Source organism: Giraffa tippelskirchi, chromosome 10 (assembly GCF_054371585.1).
Source record: "Giraffa tippelskirchi isolate mGirTip1 chromosome 10, T2T-mGirTip1v1.2.pri, whole genome shotgun sequence".
Classification (NCBI taxonomy): Eukaryota; Metazoa; Chordata; class Mammalia; order Artiodactyla; family Giraffidae; genus Giraffa; species Giraffa tippelskirchi.
In genome coordinates this window covers 137,853,684-137,876,812 of record NC_137284.1, presented here as the reverse complement: position 1 = coordinate 137,876,812, position 23,129 = coordinate 137,853,684, and the positions used below count along the sequence as shown (strand labels likewise).

The following is a 23,129-nucleotide window of genomic DNA, read 5'->3' as shown; positions in this document are numbered from 1 at the left end:
GGGAACTTTTAGAGAGATAATGGAATTACTTGCAGGTGTGGTTACCTGAATCGATACATTTGTTAAAATTCACTGGATTGTGCCTAAAATTAGTGCATGTAAATTATAACTCAGAGTTGAGTATAAAAAATCTTTCCACAAGGAAAACACCAAGCCCAGATGGTTTCACTGGTTTTTATTAAATATTTAGGAAGAAATCATACCAATCTTACACAAGTGCTTTCAGGAAATAGAGGGGGCAACACTTCTCAGCCGTTTTATGGGACCAACAGTAGCATGATACTGAAACCAAACCCATTACAAAAAAAACCCTTCAGGTCAATATTCCTCATGAATAGATAAAATATTAATAAATTGGATGCAATATGTAAAAATGATAATACATCATGGCCAGCAGGGGAGTTTATCCCCCAAAAAGAAGATAGGCTTAATATTTGAAAATCAATGGATAGAGTCCAATATGTTAACTAACGAAAAGAGAAAAAAAATAAATGTGGCAGACAATTCTGTAGGCACTCAAGAATATCTTTTAAAAGATTCTCTCTCCAGCTGAATCTTGTCTAATATGAGTTAATATTGACTTGACCCCACCTGCCAATTTACCCCACACCTAATCACTGGCTGTTTTTTAAAAGAGCTTTGCATTATCAGTACCCCAGGCCCATGCCTGCATCGCATGTGAGGGTCAGAACAGGTTTTCAGATTTAGACCTTTGATGAAGGTCTTCAGAAGATGAAGATGAAGTCAGAAATCACCTTTGCTTTCTGACTCCTTTGTTGGAAGATTTCGTCTGTAGAAAGGGTTTGCATCGTTGTGGCAATCACACTGGATTCTGGGATTTGTTGCATTTTATTTTTTTGACGAGAAACATCCAGATACTTGCCCCAGACAAGGAGAATTCCTGTCTGATACTCTTCTCCTCCCAAAATTTTAGATGCTAACGAAACATGAGGCACACCAGAGGCATCCAAAAATCACCACAGCCAGACTTTGCATTTAACAGCCACCCTGAAACCAGGAACCTGTTCTCAGTAAACTCCAGGCAACACAACTCAGCGTCTGTTCTTCCAAACCTGATTACTTACCTAAGTCCCTGAAGCCAACGTGAGTCTCTCTCTCTGCACTTTTGAAGAAGCTTCAGCAAAGTTCCTGACACCAAGATGACCATTATAGAAGAATTTCTTTCACCAGATAACTCAGCACCACAAATTCCAACTTGAGGAGCCCAGAGAGGGCCTACCATGCAGCTTCTCTCACCAGCGATAAATGGGAAATACCTTCATGAGCCTGGAGACGGGCCTAAACTACCTGGCTAGCCAAGGCAGGTGGGAGAAGCATCTAGTGCCTGCCTTATAGCAATTCAGAAGGAATCAGTCTTAATCAAGAACTCATCCAAGATGGCGATCCGAGAGATGCTTGAGAAACCTCTGTGCATTTGTTGGAGAGTCATAACTCAGGACTTTCGATTGTTCATCCCCAGGGCCATTCTTTGTACTAGATTGGCTTCCTGTGTGTTCTCTTCTTGCAGCAGTCCCTGAGTAATCTCCTGGCTTCCTCACCTCCTGCTGCTGTCAATAACTAGAGTGCCCATAAAATTTATCATCCAAACTAGGACACATTTTGTGAATGTAAAGTGGATGCTATGAAATATTACAGTACGATACCAGCTATAAACTGGGACTATCCCAGGAAAACCAGGACATATGGTCACTCTAATGACGACTTCCCTGGCCAAGGAGTTTTCTTTCTTAAAACTAACTGAAGAGTCATGGTCATCACACCATTTTTTTTGCTGCCCCCACAAAAATGCTGGTAGGCTTTTCATTTTAAGGGCTTTATTTCTAATTATTAGAAGTAAATTGACAATGATAAGTAAAAAAATATCAGAAAATTAAAAGAATATTAATTTTCTAATTTATGGTCTGTGAATAGCCAACTACACTGAGATGGCAACTAAAATTTCATAGACTTTAGCTTTAGATTTTATTTCTTTTTCTTTATGTAAATGGCAACTTATTCTTACAGACACATCACATACGTATGGTGAAAAATAAGAAAATGTTGACAAACCAAAACTACAAAATAAAACACCTTTACCTAGAAATTACTGCTGCTGAGTGATGTCAGCAAAAACAGTGGGCTAAGAACCTCAAAATTCTCTCTTCTACAAAAACAATGGAAAACTAGCAATAATAATCAGAATCAATTTTTTTCAGAACTCTGGAAATTAAAGAGTTACAGTAATCCAAAAACTATTTATTTTTAAAAAAGCTAAATCTCAGTAAGAACTGAGCTCTGTCTAATCATTTAATTTGCCCTATTTCAATGCATGTCTTTCCAGCTCCACGGTTGTCTTGGAAACCAACAGTTCACAATTACAGTGAAAACCCACTGCCTGGCAGCTACTAGAGGGGCAGAATGGAGCTGGAGCTCCTTCAAAGCTCGCTCATAAAGAATTGTCATAATCTGAGCTACCTGGTGGATCCTGGGAGATCTCACTTGCAAGGTTGGTTTTATTTGACTGACTAAGGGTTCATCCAGTGCCAAAAACCTTTTCCCCAAGACAATTATCAAAAATAATTAGAGGTACTTGTTAAACTTCACAATTGCCTCACTCATTGGATAATGGATGGGGGAAATAACAGACTAACCAAAACACTTAACAGGAAAATTTGACAGGAAACAATATGTAAAAATATTCCTGGATATCTAGAAGGCCACGTGTATATATGGGGCTGTGCTCATACCCAAGGCTGTGCATATATTCAGCAAAGACCTTAAGACCTTAATTTTACCGACCTTGAGTCTCTCTGCGAGCAGGAAGTGAAGTGAAAGTTGCTCAGTTGTGTTTGAGTCTTTGCAACCCATGGACTGTAGTCCATGGACCTCTCCAGGCCAAAATACTGGAGTGGGGAGCCTTTCTCTTCTCCATGGGATCTTCCCAATCCAGGGATTGAACCCAGATCTCCCGCATTGCAGGAGGATTCTTTACCAGCTGAGCCACAAGGGAAGTCCAAGAATACTGGAGTGGGTATCCTATCCCTTCTCCAGGGGATCTTCCCAACCAGGGAATTGAACCGGGGTCTCTTGCATTGCAGCTGCCTGCAACTGAGCTTCTTTACCAACTGAGCTATCAGGGAAGCCCGAGCAAGCAGGAAGTGAAGGCAAAGGAATAATTTTCAACTGCCTAGCTGAGTGTTGAAGAAGTGCCCCAACATACACACTGAACTCTTCTGCAAAGACTGGAAGACTTATTGATTCCTAGAAATGTCTGCCTATTATTAGCTGACTACTAAGCTAAGAAAGCAGAGATTTCAGTGGTCATACACAGTAAAGAATATAGACTTTACAGAATTTGTTCAGAAAAGTCATTAAACAAATAATAACAAACAGAAACAGCAATGACAAACCCTGGGGAGGGGAGAGAATCTGATTTAAAGATTATAGTCCACATTGCCAATCTGAATTCCGGTTTGCCATATTATATTATTTTAAATGTCCAATTTTCATAAAAAATTGAGAGAAGAAAATAAAGATGAACATAGGGTCAACACACAGGGGCAAAAAGCAATCAATAGAAACCCTCTGAGGAAGCCCAGACATTGGACTGAAAGGACAAAGACTTAAATCAGCTATTATAAATATTTTAAAAGAATGAACTGAAACCATGTCTAAAAACCTAATAGAAAGTATGAGGACAATATTTCATCAAATAACAAATATCAATAAAGAAGTAGACGTATTTTTTTTAAAAAAAGAACCAATTAAAAATTCTGCAGTTGGAAAATACTACTGTATAACAGAAATGAAAAATTCACTAGAGGGGCTCTAGAACAGATCTGAGCAGGCAGATTTAAGGTTTTCAGACTTGAAAATAGTTCAGTTGAGTTTATCCAGTCTGAGGAAGAGAAATAAAAAAGAATGAAGAAAGATGAAAAGATTCTTAGAGTCCTCTGGGCCACATCAGCAATTCAACAATAGTTGGAAATTTAACTCAGTTTCAAAAATGAGTAAAACAACAAGACAGATTAGCAAGGAAACAGAAGATGTCCACAACACTATAATCCGACTAGATCTAACAGACATCTACAGAATACTCCACCCAACGACATTAGAATACACATCATTCTCAAATGTACATGGAACACTCTCCAGGATAGACCACATGTTAGACCATAAAATCAGTTCAGTTCAGTTCAGTCGCTCAGTTGTGTCCGACTCTTTGTGACCCCCTGAACCGCAGCACGCCAGGCCTCCCTGTCCATCACCAACTCCCAGAGTTTATCCAAACTCACATCCATTGAGTCGGTGATACCATCTAACCACCTCATCCTCTGTCATCCCCTTCTCCTCCTGCCCTCAATCTTTCCCATAAAATAAGTCTTAATAAATTTAAACAGACAGAAATCATATAAAGCATTTCCCCTGACCAAAACAAACTGAAATTAGAAATCACTAACAGACAGAAATCTGGGGAATTCACAAATATTTGGAAATTAACACACCCCTAAACAGTCACCAGGTCAAGAAACGTCACAAGGGAAATTAAAAAATACAGTTGACCCTAGAACACAAGATTAGGGGCACAGATCTTCCATGCAGTCAAAAATCTGTGTATAACTTTACAGTCAAACCTCCATATCCTAAGTTCTGCATCCACGGTTTCAGCAAACTGCACATTGTACATTACTGTAGTATATATTTGTTGAAAAAATCCATATATAAGTGAACCTGTGCAATTCAAACCTGTGTCATTAAGGGGTTAGCTGCACTTTGACATAAATGAAAATGAAAACACAGCATACCAAACCTCTTGGGATGCAATGAAAGCAGTCCTCATATGCAAGTGTAGAGTTTAAATTGTTATATTTAAAAGAATAAAGTTTTCTTGACAACAACCTAACCTCCCATATTAAAAAACTAGTAAAAGAGAGCAATCTAAACCCAAAGCAAACCTAAAGATAGAAATAATAAAGCTTGAAAGTGAAAGTCACTCTGTTGTGTCCCGACTCTTTGTGACCCCATGGCCTGCCAGGCTCCTCTGTCATTGAAATTCTCCAGGCCAGAATACTGGAGTGGGTAGCCATTCCCTTCTCCAGGGGATCTTCCCAGCCCGGAGATTGAGCCCAGGTCTCCTGCATTGCACATGGATTCTTTACCATCTGAGCCACCTGGGAAGCCCAAGAATACTAAAGTGGGTAGCCTATCTCTTTTGAACCGGGGTCTCCTGCATTGTAGGTGGATTCTTTACCAGTTGAGCTACCAGGGAAGCCTCTGGTAAATAATAAAGCTTAGACCTAAAATAAATGAAATAGAGAATAGAAAAACAATAGAGATAATCAATGAAACCAAAAGTTGGTTCTTTGAAAAGATCAACAAAATTGACAAAACATTAACTAGACTGACCAAGAAAATATAGGACACTCAAATTACTAAAATCAAGAATGAAAGACAGATAATATTAGTGCCTCACAGAAATAAAAAATGATTATAAAAATTGTTCTATGAATAACAGTATGCCAACAAATTAGGCAGCCTAGATAAGATGCACAAATTCCTAGAGAGACACAAACTATCAAACTGACTGAAGAAGAAATAGAAATTTTGAATAGACCTATAACAAGTAAAGAGATTGAATTAATAATCAAAAACTTCCTACAAAGAAAAGCCCAGAACCACATGGTTTTAGCAGTGAATTCTACCAAATATGTAAAAAAGAATTAACATCAATCCTTTACAACCTGTTGCAAAAAATACAAGATGAAGGCACACTTTCCAACTCATTCTATGAGGCCATTATTAACCCAATACCAAAACCAGAAAAAGATATTAAGAAAACTAAAGATCAGTATCACTTAAGATCTTAGACACAAAAGTTCTCAATAAATACCAGAAAACTGAATCTTGCCACATGTAGGAAGGCTTATACACGATGACAGAATATGTTTTGGTTCAATGTATGAAAACCAATGTAACACATTATATTAATAGAATGAAGCACAGTACCATATGATCATCTCAATAGATACCAGAACAAGCATCTCACAAATATCAACACCCTTTCATAATAAAAAACACTCAAAAAAACTATAAATAGAAGAGAACTTCCTCAATCTGATAAAAGGGCATCTACAAAAACCCCTCAGAAGACATACTTAATGGTGAAAGACTGAAAGCTTTTCTCCCTAAGATCAGGAACAAGACAAGGATGTCTGCTGTCAACACTTCTAATCCACATGGTACTGGAGGTTCTAGCCAGCACAATTTAAAAAAAAGACACACAGATTGGGAAAGAAAGGTAAAAATCTATGTCTATTTCTAGATGACATTATTTTGTATACAGTAAATCCTAAAACACACACAAAATGTTAGCACTAATAAAATTTCAACAAGATTACAGGATACAAGATTTAAAAATCAGTTGTATTTCTATACACTAGTAATGGACAATTCAAAAATAAAATTAAGGAACAATTCCATTTACAGTAGCATCAAAAAATACTTAGGACTGAATTTAACAAAAGAAGTGTGAGACTTTCTTACACAACAAAACTCAAAATGGATTAAAAACTTAAATGTAAGGCAGGACGCTATAAAACTCTTAGAGGAACACTTAGGCAGAACATTCTTTGACATAAATTGTAGCAAGATCTTTTTGACACACCTCTTATAGAGTCATAAATATTAAAAAAAAGACCTAATTAAAATTAAAAGCTTTTGCACAGGAAAGGAAACCATGAACAAGACAAGAAGACAATCCACAGAATAGGAAAAATAGTTGCAAACAAAGAACCTGGCAAGGGACTAATCTCCAAAATATACAAACGGTGCATGCATGTCAATATAAAAAAAAACAAAAAAACAAACAGCTCAATCAAAAAACAGGCAGAAGACCTAAATAGATATTTCTCCAAAGAAAACATACAGATGGCTAACAAACAAATGAAAAAATATTCAACATCACTAATTATTCAGTTCAGTTCAGTTCAGTCACTCAGTCCTGTCTATTTGAGACCCCATGAACCACAGCACGCCAGGCCTCTCTGTCCATCACCAACTCCCAGAGTTTACTCAAACTCATGTCCATTCAGTCGGTGATGCCATCCAAACATCTCATCCTCTGTCGTCCCCTTCTCCTACTGCCCTCAATCTTTCCCAGCATCAGGGTCTTTTCAACTGAGTCAGCTCTTTGCATCAGGTGGCCAAAGTACTGGAGTTTCAGCTTCAACATCAGTCCTTCCAATGAACATCCAGGACTGGTCTCCTTTAGGATGGACTGGTTGGATCTCCTTGCTGTTCAAGGGACTCTCAAGAGTCTTGTGCAACACCACAGTTCAAAAGCATCAGTGCGTTCTCATGATGTACTATGCATACAAGTTAAATAAGCAGGGTGACAATATACAGCCTTGACATACTCCTTTTCCTATTTGGAACCAGTCTGTTGTTCTATGTCAAGTTCTAACTGTTGCTTCCCGACCTGCATACAAGTTTCTCAAGAGGCAGGTCAGGTGGTCTGGTATTCCCATCTCTTGAAGAATTTTCCACAGTTTATTGTGATCCACACAGTCAAAGGCTTTGGCATAGTCAATAAAGCAGAAATAGATGTTTTTCTGGAACTCTCTTTTCTGGAGGTTCACAGTTCATGTACTGTTGAAGTCTGGCTTGGAGAATTTTGAGCATTACTTTACTAGCGTGTGAGATGAGTGCAACTGTGCGGTAGTTTGAGCATTCTTTGACATTGCCTTTCTTTGGGACTGGAATTAAAACTGACCTTTTCCAGTCCTGTGGCCACTGCAGGAGCGGCGGCTGCATGGCGCAGGAGCGGCCGAGAGGAGCTACTCCAGGTCCAAGGTCAGGAGCGGCGACCGTGAGAAGATGTCTCACGTACAAGGTAAGGAGCAGCGGCTGTGCTTTGCTGGAGCAGCCATGAAGAGATACTCCACGTCCAAGGTAAAAGAAATCCCAGTATGATGGTAGGCGCTGAGAGAGGGCATCAGAGGGCAGACAGACTGAAACCACAATCACAGACAGGTAGCCAATGTGATCACACAGACCACAGCCTTGTCTAACTCAATGAAACTAAGCCATGCTGTGTGGAGCCACTCAAGACAGACGGGTCATGGTGGAGAGGTCTGACAAAATGTGGTCCACTGGAGAAGGGAAGGCAAACCACTTCAGTATTCTTGCCTTGAGAACCCCATGTACAATATGAAAAGGCAAAAAGATAGGACACTGAAAGATGAACTCCCCAGGTCAGTAGGTGCCCAATATGCTACTGGAGATCAGTGGAGAAATAACTCCAGAAAGAATGAAGAGATGGTGCCAAAGCAAAAACAACACCCAGTTGTGTATGTGACTGGTGATAGAAGTAAGGTTTGATGCTGTAAACTGCAATATTGCATAGGAACCTGGAATGTTAGGTCCATGAATCAAGGCAAATTGGAAGTTGTCAAACAGGAGATGGCAAGAGTGAACATTGACATTCTAGGAATCAGCGAACTAAGGTGGACTGGAATGGGTGAATTTAACTCAGATGACCATTATATCTACTACTGTGGGCAAGAATCCCTTAGAAGAAATGGAGTAGCCATCATAGTCAACAAAAGAGTCCGAAATGCAGTACTTGGATGAAATCTCAAAAACGACAGAATGATCTCTGTTCGTTTCCAAGGCAAACCATTCAATATCACAGTAATCCAAGTCTGTGCCCCAACCAGTAACGCCGAAGAAGCTGAAGTTGAACGATTCTATGAAGACCTACAAGACCTTCTAGAACTAACACCCAAAAAAGATGTCATTTTCATTATAGGGGACTGGAATGCAAAAGTGGGAAGTCAAGAAACACCTGGAATAACAGGCAAATTTGGTCTTGGAGTACAGAATGAAGCAGGGCAAAGGCTAACAGAGTTTTGCCAAGAGAACGCACTGGTCATAGCAAACACCCTCTTCTAACAACACAAGAGAAGACTCTACACATAGACATCACCAGATGGTCAATACCGAAATCAGATTGATTATATTCTTTGCAGCCAAAGATGGAGAAACTCTATACAGTCAGCAAAAACAAGACTGGGAGCTGACTGTTCCTCAGATCATGAACTCCTTATTGCCAGATTCAGACTTAAATTAAAGAAAGTATGGAAGACCACTAGACCATTCAGGTATGAACTAAATCTAATCCCTTACAATTATACAGTAGAAGTGACAAATAGAGTCAAGGGACTAGATCTGATAGACAGAGTGCCTGAAGAACTATGGACGGAGGTTCGTGACATTGTACAGGAGACAGGGATCAACACCATCCCCAAGAAAAATAAATGCATAAAGGCTAAATGTCTGAGGAGAACTTACAAATAGCTGAGAAAAGAAGAGAAGTGAAAGGCAAAGGAGAAAAGGAAAGATATACCCATTTGAATGCAGAGTTCCAAAGAATACCAAGAAGAGATAAGAAAGCCTTCCTCTGTGCAAAGAAGTGGGGGAAAACAGTAGAATGGGAAAGACTAGAGATCTCTTCAAGAAAATTAGAGATACCAAGGGAACATTTCATGCAAAGATGGGCACAATAAAGGACAGAAATGGTATGGGCCTAACAGAAGCAGAAGATATTAAGAAAAGGTGGCAAGAATGCACAGAAAACTATACAAAAAAGATCTTCATGACCCAGATAACCACAATGGTGTGATCACTCACCTAGAGCCAGACATCCTGGAATACGAAGTCAAGTGGGCCTTAGGAAGCATCACTATGAACAAAGCTAGTGGAGGTGATGGAATTCCAGTTGAGCTATTTCAAATTCTAAAAGATGATGCTGTCAAAGTGCTGCACTCAATATGTCAGCAAAATTGGAAAACACAGCAGTGGTCACAGAACTGAAAAAGGTCAGTTTTCATTCCAATCCCAAAGAAAGGCAACACCAAAGAATGCTCAAACTACCACACAATTGCACTCATCTCACACGCTAGTAAAGTAACGCTCAAAATTCTCCAAGCCAGACTTCAACAGTACGTGAACTGTGAACTTCCAGATGTTCAAGCTGGTTTTAGAAAAGGTGGAGGAATCAGAGATCAAATTACCAACATCCGATGGATCATCAAAAAAGCAAGAGAGTTCCAAAAAAACATCTGTTTCTGCTTTATTGACTATGCCAAAGCCTTTGACTGTGTGGATCACAACAAGCTGTGGAAAATTCTTCAAGAGATGGGAATATCAGACCACCTGACCTGCCTCTTGAGAAATCTGTATGCACGTCAAGAAGCAACAGTTAGAACTTGACATGGAACAACAGACTGGTTCCAAATAGGAAAAGGAGTACGTCAAGGCTGTATATTGTCACCCTGCTTATTTAACTTATATGCAGAGTACATCATGAGAAATGCTGGACTGGATGAAGCACAAGTTGGAATCAAGATAGCTGGGAGAAATATCAATATCCCCAGATATGCAGATGACACCACACTTATGGCAAATGCGAAGAACTAAAGAGCCTATTGATGAAAGGGAAAGAGGAGAGTGAAAAAGTTGGCTTAAAGCTCAACATTCAGAAAACTAAGATCATGGCATCTGGTCCCATCACTTCATGGCAAATAGATGAGGAAACAGTGACAGACTTTATTTTGGCAGGCTCCAAAATCACTGCAGATGGTGACTGCAGCCATGAAATTAAAAGATGCTTGCTCCTTGGAAGGAAAGTATGACAAACCTAGACAGCATATTTAAAAGCAGAGGCATTACTTTGCCAAGAAATGTCTGTCTAGTCAAAGGTATGGTTTTTCCAGTAGTCATATATGGATGTGAGAGTTGGACTATAAAGAAAGCTGAGCACTGAAAAATTGTGGTGTTAGAGAAGACTCTTGAGAGTCTCTTGGACTGCAAGGAGATCGAATCAGTCCACCCTATAGGAAATCAGTCCTGGTACTGGAAGGACTGATGTTGAAGCTGAAACTCCAATACTTTGGCCACCTGATGCGAAGAACTGACTCATTTGAAAAGACCCTGATGCTGGGAAAGATTGAAGACAGGAGGAGAAGGGGACAACAGAGGATGAGATGGTTGGATGGCATAACTGATTCAATGAAGTTGAGTTTGAGTAAGCTCCTGGAGTTGCTGATGGACAGAGAGGCCTGGCGTGCTGCAGTCCATCGGGTTGCAAAGAGTCAGAGACGACTGAGCTGAACTGAACTGAATGTTTTAACCAAGATGACATATTACTAGATACACTTTTTTGAAGCCTTTTTTTTCCGGTCACCTTGACCTTTCTGTAAGTTTCATTTAATCTAGTACCCAGTTCAAATTCCAATTTCCCCATTTGTTTAAAAAATGTTCTTTACAATTGGTTCATCCAAATCAGTATCCAATCCAGGACCCTATAGCACCTCTCGTTTTGATGTCTCTTAAGTCTCTTTGAACATAGCACAGTCCCTTTTTCCATGACACTAACTATTGAAGAGGCCAGATCAGTTGTCTTGTAGAATATCCTACCATCAGTATTTGTTTGGTTGCTCCCTCGTGGTATTGTTCAACTTGTGCCTCCATCTGTTTTTCATACAAAATAAAACTTATATCAAAAGTATTTATTCAAGTGAAGTATATTTGGATAGAATGTATCATAGGTTATACTGTGTACTCAATATAAAGTCTTATCATAGCACACATAACATGTAGATGACTGTCTCTTAGGAATACTAGGACTGAGGCCAGGATGAGAGTCTGACACCTTTGCTGACAGTCTAACACCTTTGCTGTACCCATTTTTCACCTTACCACTGGGATCTCTCTGTGGTGTGTTGCTTTGGTGCTATACAGGTATCAGCTCCTCAACATGATTCACCAGTCTTTTAAAATCAACTGAAGCACCTTGCCTGAAAGAATATTTTCATTAGAATTTCCCAACTGTTGCTTTCCTTATTGTGTAATTCCTTCTGCATTTATTTGCTGGCATTCTTCTGGTATCACTTCGCCTCATTGGCTAGGGCTATTTGCTTACCCTGAAACACAGTTCCTGCTGAAAAGGAAGGATAAATGCTTGAAAGTGAAAGTGTTAGTTGCCCAGTTGTGTCTGACTCTTTGCGACCCCATGGACTGTAGCCCACCAGCTCCTCTGTCCATGGAATTGCCCAGGCAAGAATACTGGAGTGGGTTGTCATTTCCTTCTCTAGGGGATCTTCCTGACCCAGGGATCAAACCTAAGTCTTCTGCATTGCATGCGAATTCTTTACCATTTGAGCCACCAGGGAAGCCCTTAGTTACAAATTTTCCCTTAAAGTAGAATTCACCAACCCCATCTTTCTTTCCTCTACTTTCTATACAGCTTCCTTTCAGTCTGAATATATATTCAAGGTCTCTCTCCAGTCTAGTGTAGATCCATTTGGCATTTCCTCTCAGCAACTCCATTAATTTAGCCCCTAACTTTTTCTAGAACTCAAAACACCCCACGGGACACCCATTAGTTGTGGCCTTAGGCCTATAGAAATTGTCCAAGCATCCATTTCAACAAGAATAACAACTAGGTAGAGGCTAGTCTCCAGTTCTATCTTCCATGCTAATTGTGCCTGAGCTTTACAGGGTAAGTCCTAGCCAGACTCATATCAATTCTAACCATGTTCTCTTGAAATTATTTTGCCTAATCTCAGGCCTTTGGAAATGATTATTAAGATAAACATACGGGCAAGGAATCATGGTATGGGAAGATGAGAACTATATCATCAGCAGAGGCCAAATTTTTGAAGAGGAGAGAAAGTCCTGATGAAAGACCTGAGCAGCAGCTTAAGTTGTGGATCCAAAAGCCCTTTTCTTCTATGGGGAAGGTGTAAGTCTGAACAAGAAGGGCTCAAACCTGGAGAAGCAGTGGCTGACTTGTGATACTTGTCCTCAGCTCATGCCATGGCAGGGTGCAAGCAAAGGGGAAGAGGATCTCGCAGGCAGTCTCACAAGAGCTGGGAGAATGAGCACCTCTGCAGCCCCCAGAGTGTATGAACTGACTGATGTATAAACCAGAACACCAATGCAATGTGTTCATATACAAAGAGGACGCTCCTTGCCAAAGAGACCAGATGTTCATGCTGACTGGTCAGCGCATTCTCTCCTATTGGAAAATCTACATGGAAAGCCAAATTATAATCAAGAGGTTGTTTGTGAGCATGAAATCAGAACAAAGGGAGGGAATTGGATGAGCTCTGTGGCATCCATAGGGATATAGGGTGGACTGCATGTTTGTGTCAAATGGTCAAAAAACAACTCTTTCCCTTGACAGGGTTGGAGACATCATGACAAATGTTTGTTCCTTGGCTCCACTTTTCAGCACTCCCTACAGACTCCCCTTCTGCTCACATATTCCTTTTTCAGCTGTTAAGGCCATTGATTAGGTTACAGCTTTGCTCCACATTCCATCATGCCTTGATTAAATTTCCAGGAGCTGCTGCATCCTGTTTCTTAGAATGACATTTGCAGACATTTATTCACATTCATTTTGTGTGGATTTCACTAGTTCAACAATCAAATGCTAATATTATTTATCATTTTGGACGATACTTTACAACTGTGCCCTATGTACGGATATATTAGACAGCAGAAAAAAAGGTTAAAAATGACCAGTGTGATAAAGGGGAAGTTTTCCTATGGTTTGATCTCCCATGTGCCTTCATGAGCATTGTCACAGAATTTCATTCCTTTGACAAATATTTATTGTGTGCCTACTATATGCCAGGCACTAGAAATATAAGGAACTATATTCCTGCCTTCAAGGAGCTAATAAGGTAGTGAAGGAGGCAGGCATGTAATCATACAGCACAGCACAGCATGGTAGACACGCTGTGTCTACCATGGAAGAGTTCCATGGAGGCATTTTGAAAAACCACTTCCAGGGATTTCCTGGCGGTCTAGTGGTTAAGACTCCACGTTTCCAAAGCAGGGTGCCCATGTTCAATTCCAGGTCAGGGAACTAGATCCTATATGCTGCAACTAAGAGTTCCCATGTTACAACTTAAAAAAAAAAAAAAGCTGCCACAAAGATCCTGCATGTCATAACTAAGACCTGGCACAGCCAAACAAATAAATAAAAAAAGCACTTTCCGAAGTCTGAGATGAGGGTAGAAGTTAGTCAGGGAAGGCTGCCAGAAAGAGATGAACTTTATCCTAAAGAGAGAGTGAAGAGTGAAAATAGGATTTTCCAAAAAGAAAGAATAGCCAGCACAAAAACTCAGGGGCAAGAGACAACATGGCCCACTTGAAGCCATTCTATATGGTAAGAGATTGGGCTGAAATGGTAGGCAGAGAACAGAATTTCAAAGGTCTTATGTGTCATCTAAAGAATAAGATCTGGTCATACAACGCTGGAAAATCACTGAAGGGTTCTAAAGTCTACTTGGTGTAAAATTAATATAGCCAGTCCAACCTGTTGTTTTGTTTTCATTGTGATAAAGTGTATATAACAGAAAGCTTACCATTTTAAACATCTTAAAGTATATATATATATATATATATATATATATATATACATAGCATATTTTGTTTATTCATCAGTTGATAGACACTTGGGTTGTTTCTACCTTTTGGCTAATGTGAATAATGCCAATATGAACACTGGTATACAAGTATATGTTTGAGTCCCTGTTTTCAACTCTTTCAGGTATATGTCCAGGAGTGGAATTGCTGAATCATATGGTAATTCTATGTCTATGTTTTTGAAGAACCATCAACTATTTTTTCATGGACTTCCCCAGTGGCTTGGTGGTAAAGAATCCGTCTGCAATGCAGGAGACACAGGAGACATGGGTTTGATCTCTGGGGTTGGGAAGATTCCTCTGGAGGAGGAAATGGCATCCCATTCCTTTATTCTTGCCAGGGAAAATTCCATGGACAGAGGATCTTGGTGTGTTACAACCCATAGAGTCGCAAAGAGTTGGACATAACTGGACTACTGAACACATACACACAACTATTTTTACATAGGAGATGAATCATTTTACCTTCCCACTAGCAATGCATAAGCATTCTAATCCACGTCCTCACCAACACCTGTTTTCCATTTTTTAAATAATCCTAGCTATTCTACTGGTTATGAAGTGGTACCTTATTTTAGTTTTGATTTGCTTTTCTCTGATGATTAATGATGTTGAATATCCTTTCATGTTCTTACTGGTCATTTGAGTATTTTCTTTGCAGAAATGTCTATTCAAGTCTTTGCCCTTTTAAAATTTGGGTTGTTTCTTTCTTTTGTTGTTGCTGGTGTTGATTTTTTAAGAGTTTTTCATATATTCCAGATATTAATCCCTTATCAGAATCATGATTCTGATTATGCAATAATTTTTTTCCTGCAAATATTTTCTTCCTTTCTGTAGGCTATCTTTTTATTCTGTCTACAGTGTCCTTTAAAGTTTAAATGTTTTAATCTTGATGAAGATCAATTAAGTATTTTTTCTTTTGTTGCCTCAGCTCTTGGCTCAGAAATCATTACCAAGTTCAATGTTACAAAGATTTCTCCCTATGTTTCCTTCTAACAGTTTTATGGTTTTAGCTCCTGTATTTAAGTCTTTGATACATTTTGAGATAATTTTTGTATATAGTATAAGGTTTAACTTTGTTATTTTTACATGCGAATATCCAGTTTTCCCAGCACCATTCAAAAATATTATATTGGAGTGTAGTTGATTTACAATGTTGGGTTAATTTTAGGTGTGCAGCAAAGTGATTCAGTTATAAATATACACATATCTATTCTTTTTCAGATTCTTTTCCCATACAGGTTATTACAGAGTATTGAGTGGAGTTCCCTGTGCTAACAAAGTAGATCCTTGTTGATTATATATATCTACTTTATATATATATATATATAATATATATATATCTACCTTATATATAGTAATGTGTATAAGTTAACCCCAACCAACTAATTTATCCCTCCCCACTACGGCACCATTTGTTGAACAGACTTTCCTTTCCCTCGTCCAGCTTTCCTTTGATTAGTGTTTACATGGTATAGTTTTTTCTATCCATTTACATTTAACCAATGAGTAGTTTTATATTTAAAGTATATTTCTTGTAGATATTAAATAGATGGTTTTCTTTAGCCAATGTAACAGTCTTTACCATTTATTGATAATTGGGGTGTTTATAGCAGGGTTTTGTTTGCAAATGTTTTCTGCAAAGGGCCAGATAGTAAGTATTTTAGGTTTGCAAGTCATTCAGTCTCTGTTGCAAATGCTTGACTGCCATTATAGTGAGAAAGAAGCCATAGGTAATGGATAAATTCATGGGCATGACTGTGTTCCAATGAAACTTATTTTATAAAAACAGGTAGCAGGCTAGACTTGAGCTGAGGGCCATAGTTTAGTGACTCCTGGTGTAGAATTACTTATATTTGTTTTAACTATTGGTATGCTTGGATTGGGCTTCCTGGGTGGCTCAGTGGTAAAATAATACATCTGCAATGCAGGAGTCGCAGGAGACACAGGTTCGATCCCTGGATCGGGAAGATCCCCTGGATAAGGAAATGACAACACACTCCAGTATTCTTGCCTAGAGAAGCCCATGGACAGAGGAGCATGGGGGGCTACAGTCCATAGGGTCACAGAGAGTTGGACATGACTGAAGCAACTTAACATGCACACGCGCACACATGCTTGGATTGAAACCTAATATCTTGCTTTTTGTATCCATCCTGTTTGTTCCATTTTTTTTCTGCCTTCTTTAGAGTAGCAGTATTTTTATTAATCCATTTAATCTCCATTATTAGCTTGTTATTTATGACTTTTTAAGTGCTTGCTCTAAGATTTACAATATACATCCTAAACTTATTATAGTCTACCTTGAAATAACATACCACTCCATGTTTAGTTTAAGACCGTTACAACAGTACATCTCAATTCCTCTGCTAACCTTTGTGCCATTGTTATTATATATTTTAATTCTGTATGTTATAATTCCCATAATACCTTGTTACTACTTGTACTTAGTAAATTTTCTTTTAAATAGAATAAATATTTACAAACATCTTTTATAATTATCCTCATTTTGTCATTTCCATTACTCTTTATTTGTGTATGTCCAAACTTCCACTAGTATCATACTCTTTCTGCCAAAGAACTTTCTTTAACTTTTTGTGTAATACAGGTTTATTAGCAATGGGTTCATTCAATTTTTGGTGTCTAAAAAAGTCTTTATCATCTTCATTTTTAGCAGATATTTACACTGAGTACAGAATTCTAGGTTGACTTTTTCTTTTCTGTGCTTAAAAATGTCTTCTGTTCTGTATAGTTACTGACAAGAAGTTTGCTGTATTCTTATCTTCTTCTGTGTATAATTTTCCCCTCTTGGTTGCCTTTGAGATTTTCTTCCAAAAAAGAGGAATCTTTAGTTTTTAGCAAATTAACTGTGAGCATATAGGCATTTTTCAGAGATATCATGGTTTCGATTCCAGAAGACCACAATAAAGTGAACATTGCAATACAACTAGTCACATGCATTTTTTGGTTTCCCAGTGCATATAAAAGTCATGCTTACACTATACTGTAAACTACTAAGTGTACAATAGCATTATGTCTAAAAACAATATATGTATATATGTACCTTAATATAAAAATCCTGTATTGCTAAAAAAGGCTAACCATCATCTGAGCTTTTCACGAGTTGTAGTAGCAATATCGAAGATCAATGATCACAGATCAACATAACAAATACGATTTGTTTGAAACAAGTTTGAAATATTGTGAGAATTACCAAAATGTGACACAGAAACATGAAGTAAACAAATGCTGTTGGAAAAATTGAAAATACACTTGCTCAATGTAAGACTGCCACAAAACTTTAATTTGTAAAAATTGCAGTATTTGTAAAGCACATACAAAATGACATATGATTGTATAGGTAGGTCTGACTTTGTTGTGGTTTGGTTGTGTTTATGCTGCTTGAGATTCTCTGTGCCTCTTGGATCTGTAGTTTGTTGTATTTCGTTAATTTTGGAAAACTCTTGGCCATTATATCTTTAAATATTTCTATTGCCCCATTCTCTATCTTCTCCTTGATATTGTCCCACAGTTTCACAGTTTTTTCGTTTGTTTTTTTTTGGCCATGCTTTGCAACCTGTGGGATTAGTTTCCTGACCAGGGACTGAACCCAGGCACTGGCACCAAGTCCTAATCACTGGACTGCCATGGAATTTCCTGTCCTACAGTTTTAAAATTCTCATTTTTGTACCCTCCTCCCCTACTTTTTTCTCCTTGTGTTTCATTTTGGATAATTTCTAATGTACCGTCTTCTAGTTATCTAGTCTGCTGATGATTCTGTTACAAGAATTCTTGATCTTTGATATTGTATTTTTCATCTCTCACATTTACTTTTTAGAGTCTCCATCTCGCTACAAAATTTCCCATATGTTCATTCATGTTTTCTGCCTTTTCCACTAGATCTTTAATGTATTAGTCATAGACATTTAGAAGTTTCTATCTGATAGGCCCTTATTGCTGAGATCTGGTTCTGTTGATAGCTTTATCTCTTGATGATAAGCCTTCCCCTCTTTCTCGCTCTCATTTTTTCCTTTTTGTATTGTCACAATTTGTTATCAAATGCTGGACATTATGTGCAGAAGCCAGTAGAGATGGAGGTAAATAGTGTTTATGTCTGGAAAGAGTCATGTTTCTTCTGTTAGGCAATTATTATGGAGCTTGAGTTGATCTAGGCAGTAGTTGAGCTGGTTTGAATTTAGTTGTCACTATCATTACCCCTGGTGTACCAGCAAGTGCCATTACCTTGTGCTTGTGTGGAGCAGGGATTGCTGGAGGATTTTCTCTCACAGTCTTGTCTCCACCCCAGCAACAGGCTGCTTGTTACCAGATGGTGTTGGAAGCAGGTGGCTGTCCCTGATTCTCCTGGTCCTGTCTCAGATAAGGCCTATGCATCTGCGCCTGGGGAGTGGGACCTTCTTAATGTTCCTACCCTCCTTCCCCATATCTCCATGAGAGCCAAGCTCTGCCTTGTGTCTTTGGTGGGGTTTGGGCAGGAGAGAGGCATGTGTTTCTCTCCCAGTGGTTGTCTACCTCTGCTTCACGTTGGTGTAGGTTCTTGAACCCGAGGTTTCTGTGATTTCTCCCACCTCCCCGCGCTGCCCCAGGAACAAATAGCTTCTGCTTCTATACTTCCTCCTGAAGCAACAGATGTCCACTTAGCTCCTGTGAGTGAGAAATGATTTCCTGCCATCCCCCATCTGCAGATGGTCTTTGCTTCAACCCCTCTCCTGGTGACCCTGGGGGCAGGAGGGTCTACTGCCTCTCCTCTTGTGGCTTAAAGCTTTTTTGCTTTAATAAAGAAGGGTCAGATGAGATGGACCCTGGTGGTGGTTTGTGCCTATTCCCAGCAGCAGCCAGTTACCTCTACAAACCTATACCTCCAAGGGGGCTCCCTCTGATCTCCTGTTCTGCTCCCAGTCTTCCTCAGGAGCACCTATTAGCCACCCACGGAGAAGATTTTTCAAGTGAACAGAAACTCCCCTTGCGTCTGGGACTCTGTGCTAGTCAGGGTTCTCCAGAGAAACAAAATCAGTATAAATACATATAGATACAAATGTATATTTATATATTTAAATATAAATAAGATTTATTTTCTCTCTCTCAGATACACATGGAGGCTGTCACAACTATGGAGGCTGGCAAGTCCAAAATCTGTAGGGTAGGCTGGCAGGCAAAAGCCCCAGAGGAGAGCTGATTCTACAACTCAGATCTAAAGGCCATCTGCTGACAGAATTCCCATTTCCTCCAGGGACCTCAGTCCTTTAAGATCTTCAACTGATTGGATATGGCCCACTCACACATCAAGGGCAATCTGCTTTATTCAAAGCCTATTGATTTAAATGCTATGTTCATTAAAAAACAAAACCAAACCTCTTCAGAAATATCCAGAATAGTGTTTGGCCAAATATCTGGGTATCACGTGTAGTCAAATTGATGCATAAAATTAACAAACACAGGCTCCCGGTTATTCTAAACTGATCCGCTAGGCTAAACTCAGCCTTTAGAAATTAGTAAAGATTGTAGCTGATTTTTTCTTACTCACTTCTATGGCCATCACCTTTTCTCCAGTGGTCTGCCAAACATGAAGCAGTCTGTGTGTCCTTCCTCTCCACAGTAGAACTTGTCACTTCTTGAAATTTGGTTATTTGGCTACCTTGTGATCTCAGCTCTCTGAAGGATTTAAGAAAACATGATTTTGTAGATTATTCATTTTTTTTCTTATTGTTAAGATGCAAGTGATGTCCTTTGCTGCTTCCTCCATCCTAAATAGAAGTAGGACTTCCACCAATGTTTGTTTGTTTTTCCCTTGGGTATGATCTTGATTATTTAAAAACCAGGAAGGACAGGAATTATATTCACAGAGTCTAGCACAGGGGTTGCAAATTAGTGGCCTATAGATTTCACATGAGAATCCAGGTTTCTAGATTATTTTGAGAAATGGGACCATATGACACACTTGAGCCACTTTTACTGGAGTTTTATGGGGCACAAGCTCTCCAGCTTGTGACCATTGTGCCCAGAGTGACACAGTTAACTCCCAACACTGACTTCTCTATCACCTTGGGGCAGACCATTCTGAGACCCCTGTTGGCTGCTCAGAGTCCACTTGGAACTGGTTCCATGGCAAAGCATTGTTCTATGCAAATCCAGAAGCAAAACATGACATATGACAACTAAATGTCCTAGGCTCACAAGTGGTAAAGAAGGTCTTGGATCTCTCTGGGAGGAAACACTATAGTGTAGCATATAGTGTAAGAGACTCATGTGGCTCTCAAAAGTGGCTGCAAAACTGTATATGTGGTAATGCCAATCCCATTAGGTAAGCAACCAGCACACCAATTTTTTTGTTTCGCCAGTGAGCAGTGTAGCCAAAGAAATTCTGGGAGGTAGGTATTACTCCCCTGGAAGGGGCTGCATGGATGCTGAAGGTCTTTGTGCCCATATAAAGCACTTCTACTCTGTCCTAAGCTGGAGAAGGGCAAGGGTCAGCTCTCCAGTTAGTGGTTAATGTGCTCCTTCCTCGGCACATTCCACCATCAGGTAGAACGACATCAAATTGTTACCAGAACTGTAGAGACCTCATCCGGGGGCGGGGGGCGGGGGGGGCTATGGATCCGTGGGTTCACTGTCTCAGGGGCAGTTTCATTTCTGGGGGCTCAGGGAAGGAACCCAGGACTGGACTGGGTTGGACAGAATTAGTTCCTTAACATCTGGAAGTGCACATCATTTAGAGAATGAAGGTAAATGAAGCCAAGGAAGGGAGCCAAGGCCCAGATCCCAGAAACATTGTCATGAGACAGGTCTGAGGGGAGGATGCTGGCCTCTGAGCAGGAAACTGGGCTGAGAGCTGGAGATGGAGAGCTAATTGGCATGAGACCGGAGGAGAGGATGGATCTGGCATAAAGGGGTCCAGAAGGTTTTAGCTCAGAGAGGGCCAGTCTGCTTGATACCCAAATACCCATCTAGTTGTTGGGGAGAGGAGGCTGGGTGGAGGGGACTGACCAAGCACAGGAGTACTAAGACATTAAGTAGCCCTAAACCAGCAACACTTACCTACCTGGGGCTCACATCGACTCTGCAGAGACCAAAAGCTTTTCGGAACATATACAGGGTTAAAAAGAAGACATCCAACAAATGGAAGTTCACAAGAGCACTTCTAACTTCATGAAAAATAAGTTAATCAGTGAAAGTAGGAACTTTTAAAGAAAAGAATCAGAACTTCTCTTACAAACAAAGCTTGAACCTCTTAGCAATCATGACTCTGATTGCAAGGATCTTACTCAAGTGCCTAGAGAGTCTTTTACTGCCAAGAACGGGAGAGCTGTAGCTCTTCAGAGAGCAGAATTACATAGAATTCAGTTCAGCTCTAAATTGGCCCAGACAAAGACCAGAGACAATTTTCAGGCCGAAGTCAGAATCAAGTTTTTTGTTTCTTACGGAGAGAATGGTTTTTATTAAGATATAAAATTAATTCATAGTCCCTGAAGCAGATTTTCAAAATGCACAAAGTGTAAAGAATAAAATAAATAACTGTATTCCATAATCTAGAGATGGTTTACATTTTAAATATTTTTTGGTCAGATATTTTTGTGTATGTGAATACCTATGTTTTTCTCCACACAAATCATGAGTCTATTAACTAAAAAATTGTTTCCAGCTCTTTCCATTTACTCTATCAGGAACAGTTCTCCATTGCCTTCATTATTCCCTGAAACATATTTTATAATGGTTCCATAATATTACTCATTATGGATATGCCATTATTTATTTTAATCATTTTTAAACTAATGATCAATTAGGTTGTTTCAGTTTTTCATCATTTAAAATAAGATTCCAGTAAACATTTGTGGGTGTAATGTTTGTATAACTCCCTGATTATTTCCTCAGGAAGCATTCTCAGTATATTAAAATTAGAGGGCTTTTTTGATCCCCACTCTTGAATTACTTTTCACTTCTTTGTATTCACACTCACAATGTATAAGCATGCTTGTCTCACAAATCGTTAGCCAACACTTAGCATTTATCATTAAAAAAAGAGAAAACAAACCTTTTTCTGTTAGTCAAAAAATGGGATCTAATTGTTTTATTTTTTCTTTCCCTACTAGTTGGATATTTCTTCACAGTTTATCAAATGCTTTTCTTCTATGAATTATTTTGTTGTGTGATTTACCTACTTTTCATATTGCAGATAAGCACCTTGCTTTAATTTTGAAGAAGTTTTGCTATAGCAGGACCCAAAAGAAATCCTAAAGAGAAACTCATGATGTTAAAAACTTCTGATTTATAGCTTTAAGCTTTCCAAAAATTTCACTGAGGCAAAATGTGAAGGAAATATTAACAGGAAGCTCTTCTAGTCTCTCAAGGTGTGGCCCTTGGACCCTGTGCATCAGACTCAGGGGTGGGAGTAGGGGAAGAGGCATTTAAATTACAGATTCCTACATTTCTACCCCAGACACAAAGAGTCAGCATCTCTGACAATCGGACCTGAGAAGCCACATTTCTGTAATATCTCTGATTGCTTTATATGCAGCCCAAATTTGACAACCACAATGACTGCTGAGGCAAAAAAACCTAATATTTCCATTCCCTCTGCAACAAAGGGGAGCCGACCATACAGAGAAGTGAGTCCAA

The 23,129-nt window shown here is 39.2% G+C and overlaps 1 protein-coding gene across 12 annotated transcripts in view; it reads right to left on the bottom strand.

Moving 5' to 3' along the window:
- The window catches only part of MEST (mesoderm specific transcript), a 72,659-nt gene that overhangs the window by 45,340 nt on the left and 4,190 nt on the right, over positions 1-23,129 (bottom strand). For 6 of the 12 annotated variants that reach the window (XM_081537088.1, XM_081537078.1, XM_081537087.1 and 3 more), the window contains one exon: positions 20,041-20,168. Coding sequence is in view for 6 of the 12 variants with exons in the window: in XM_081537083.1 (XP_081393209.1) it covers positions 20,056-20,081 (26 nt within the window). In the remaining 6 variants the exon portion in view is untranslated. The remainder of the gene's footprint in view (positions 1-20,040; positions 20,169-23,129) is intronic. The other 6 variants (XM_081537083.1, XM_081537074.1, XM_081537073.1 and 3 more) reach the window with 1 other exon arrangement.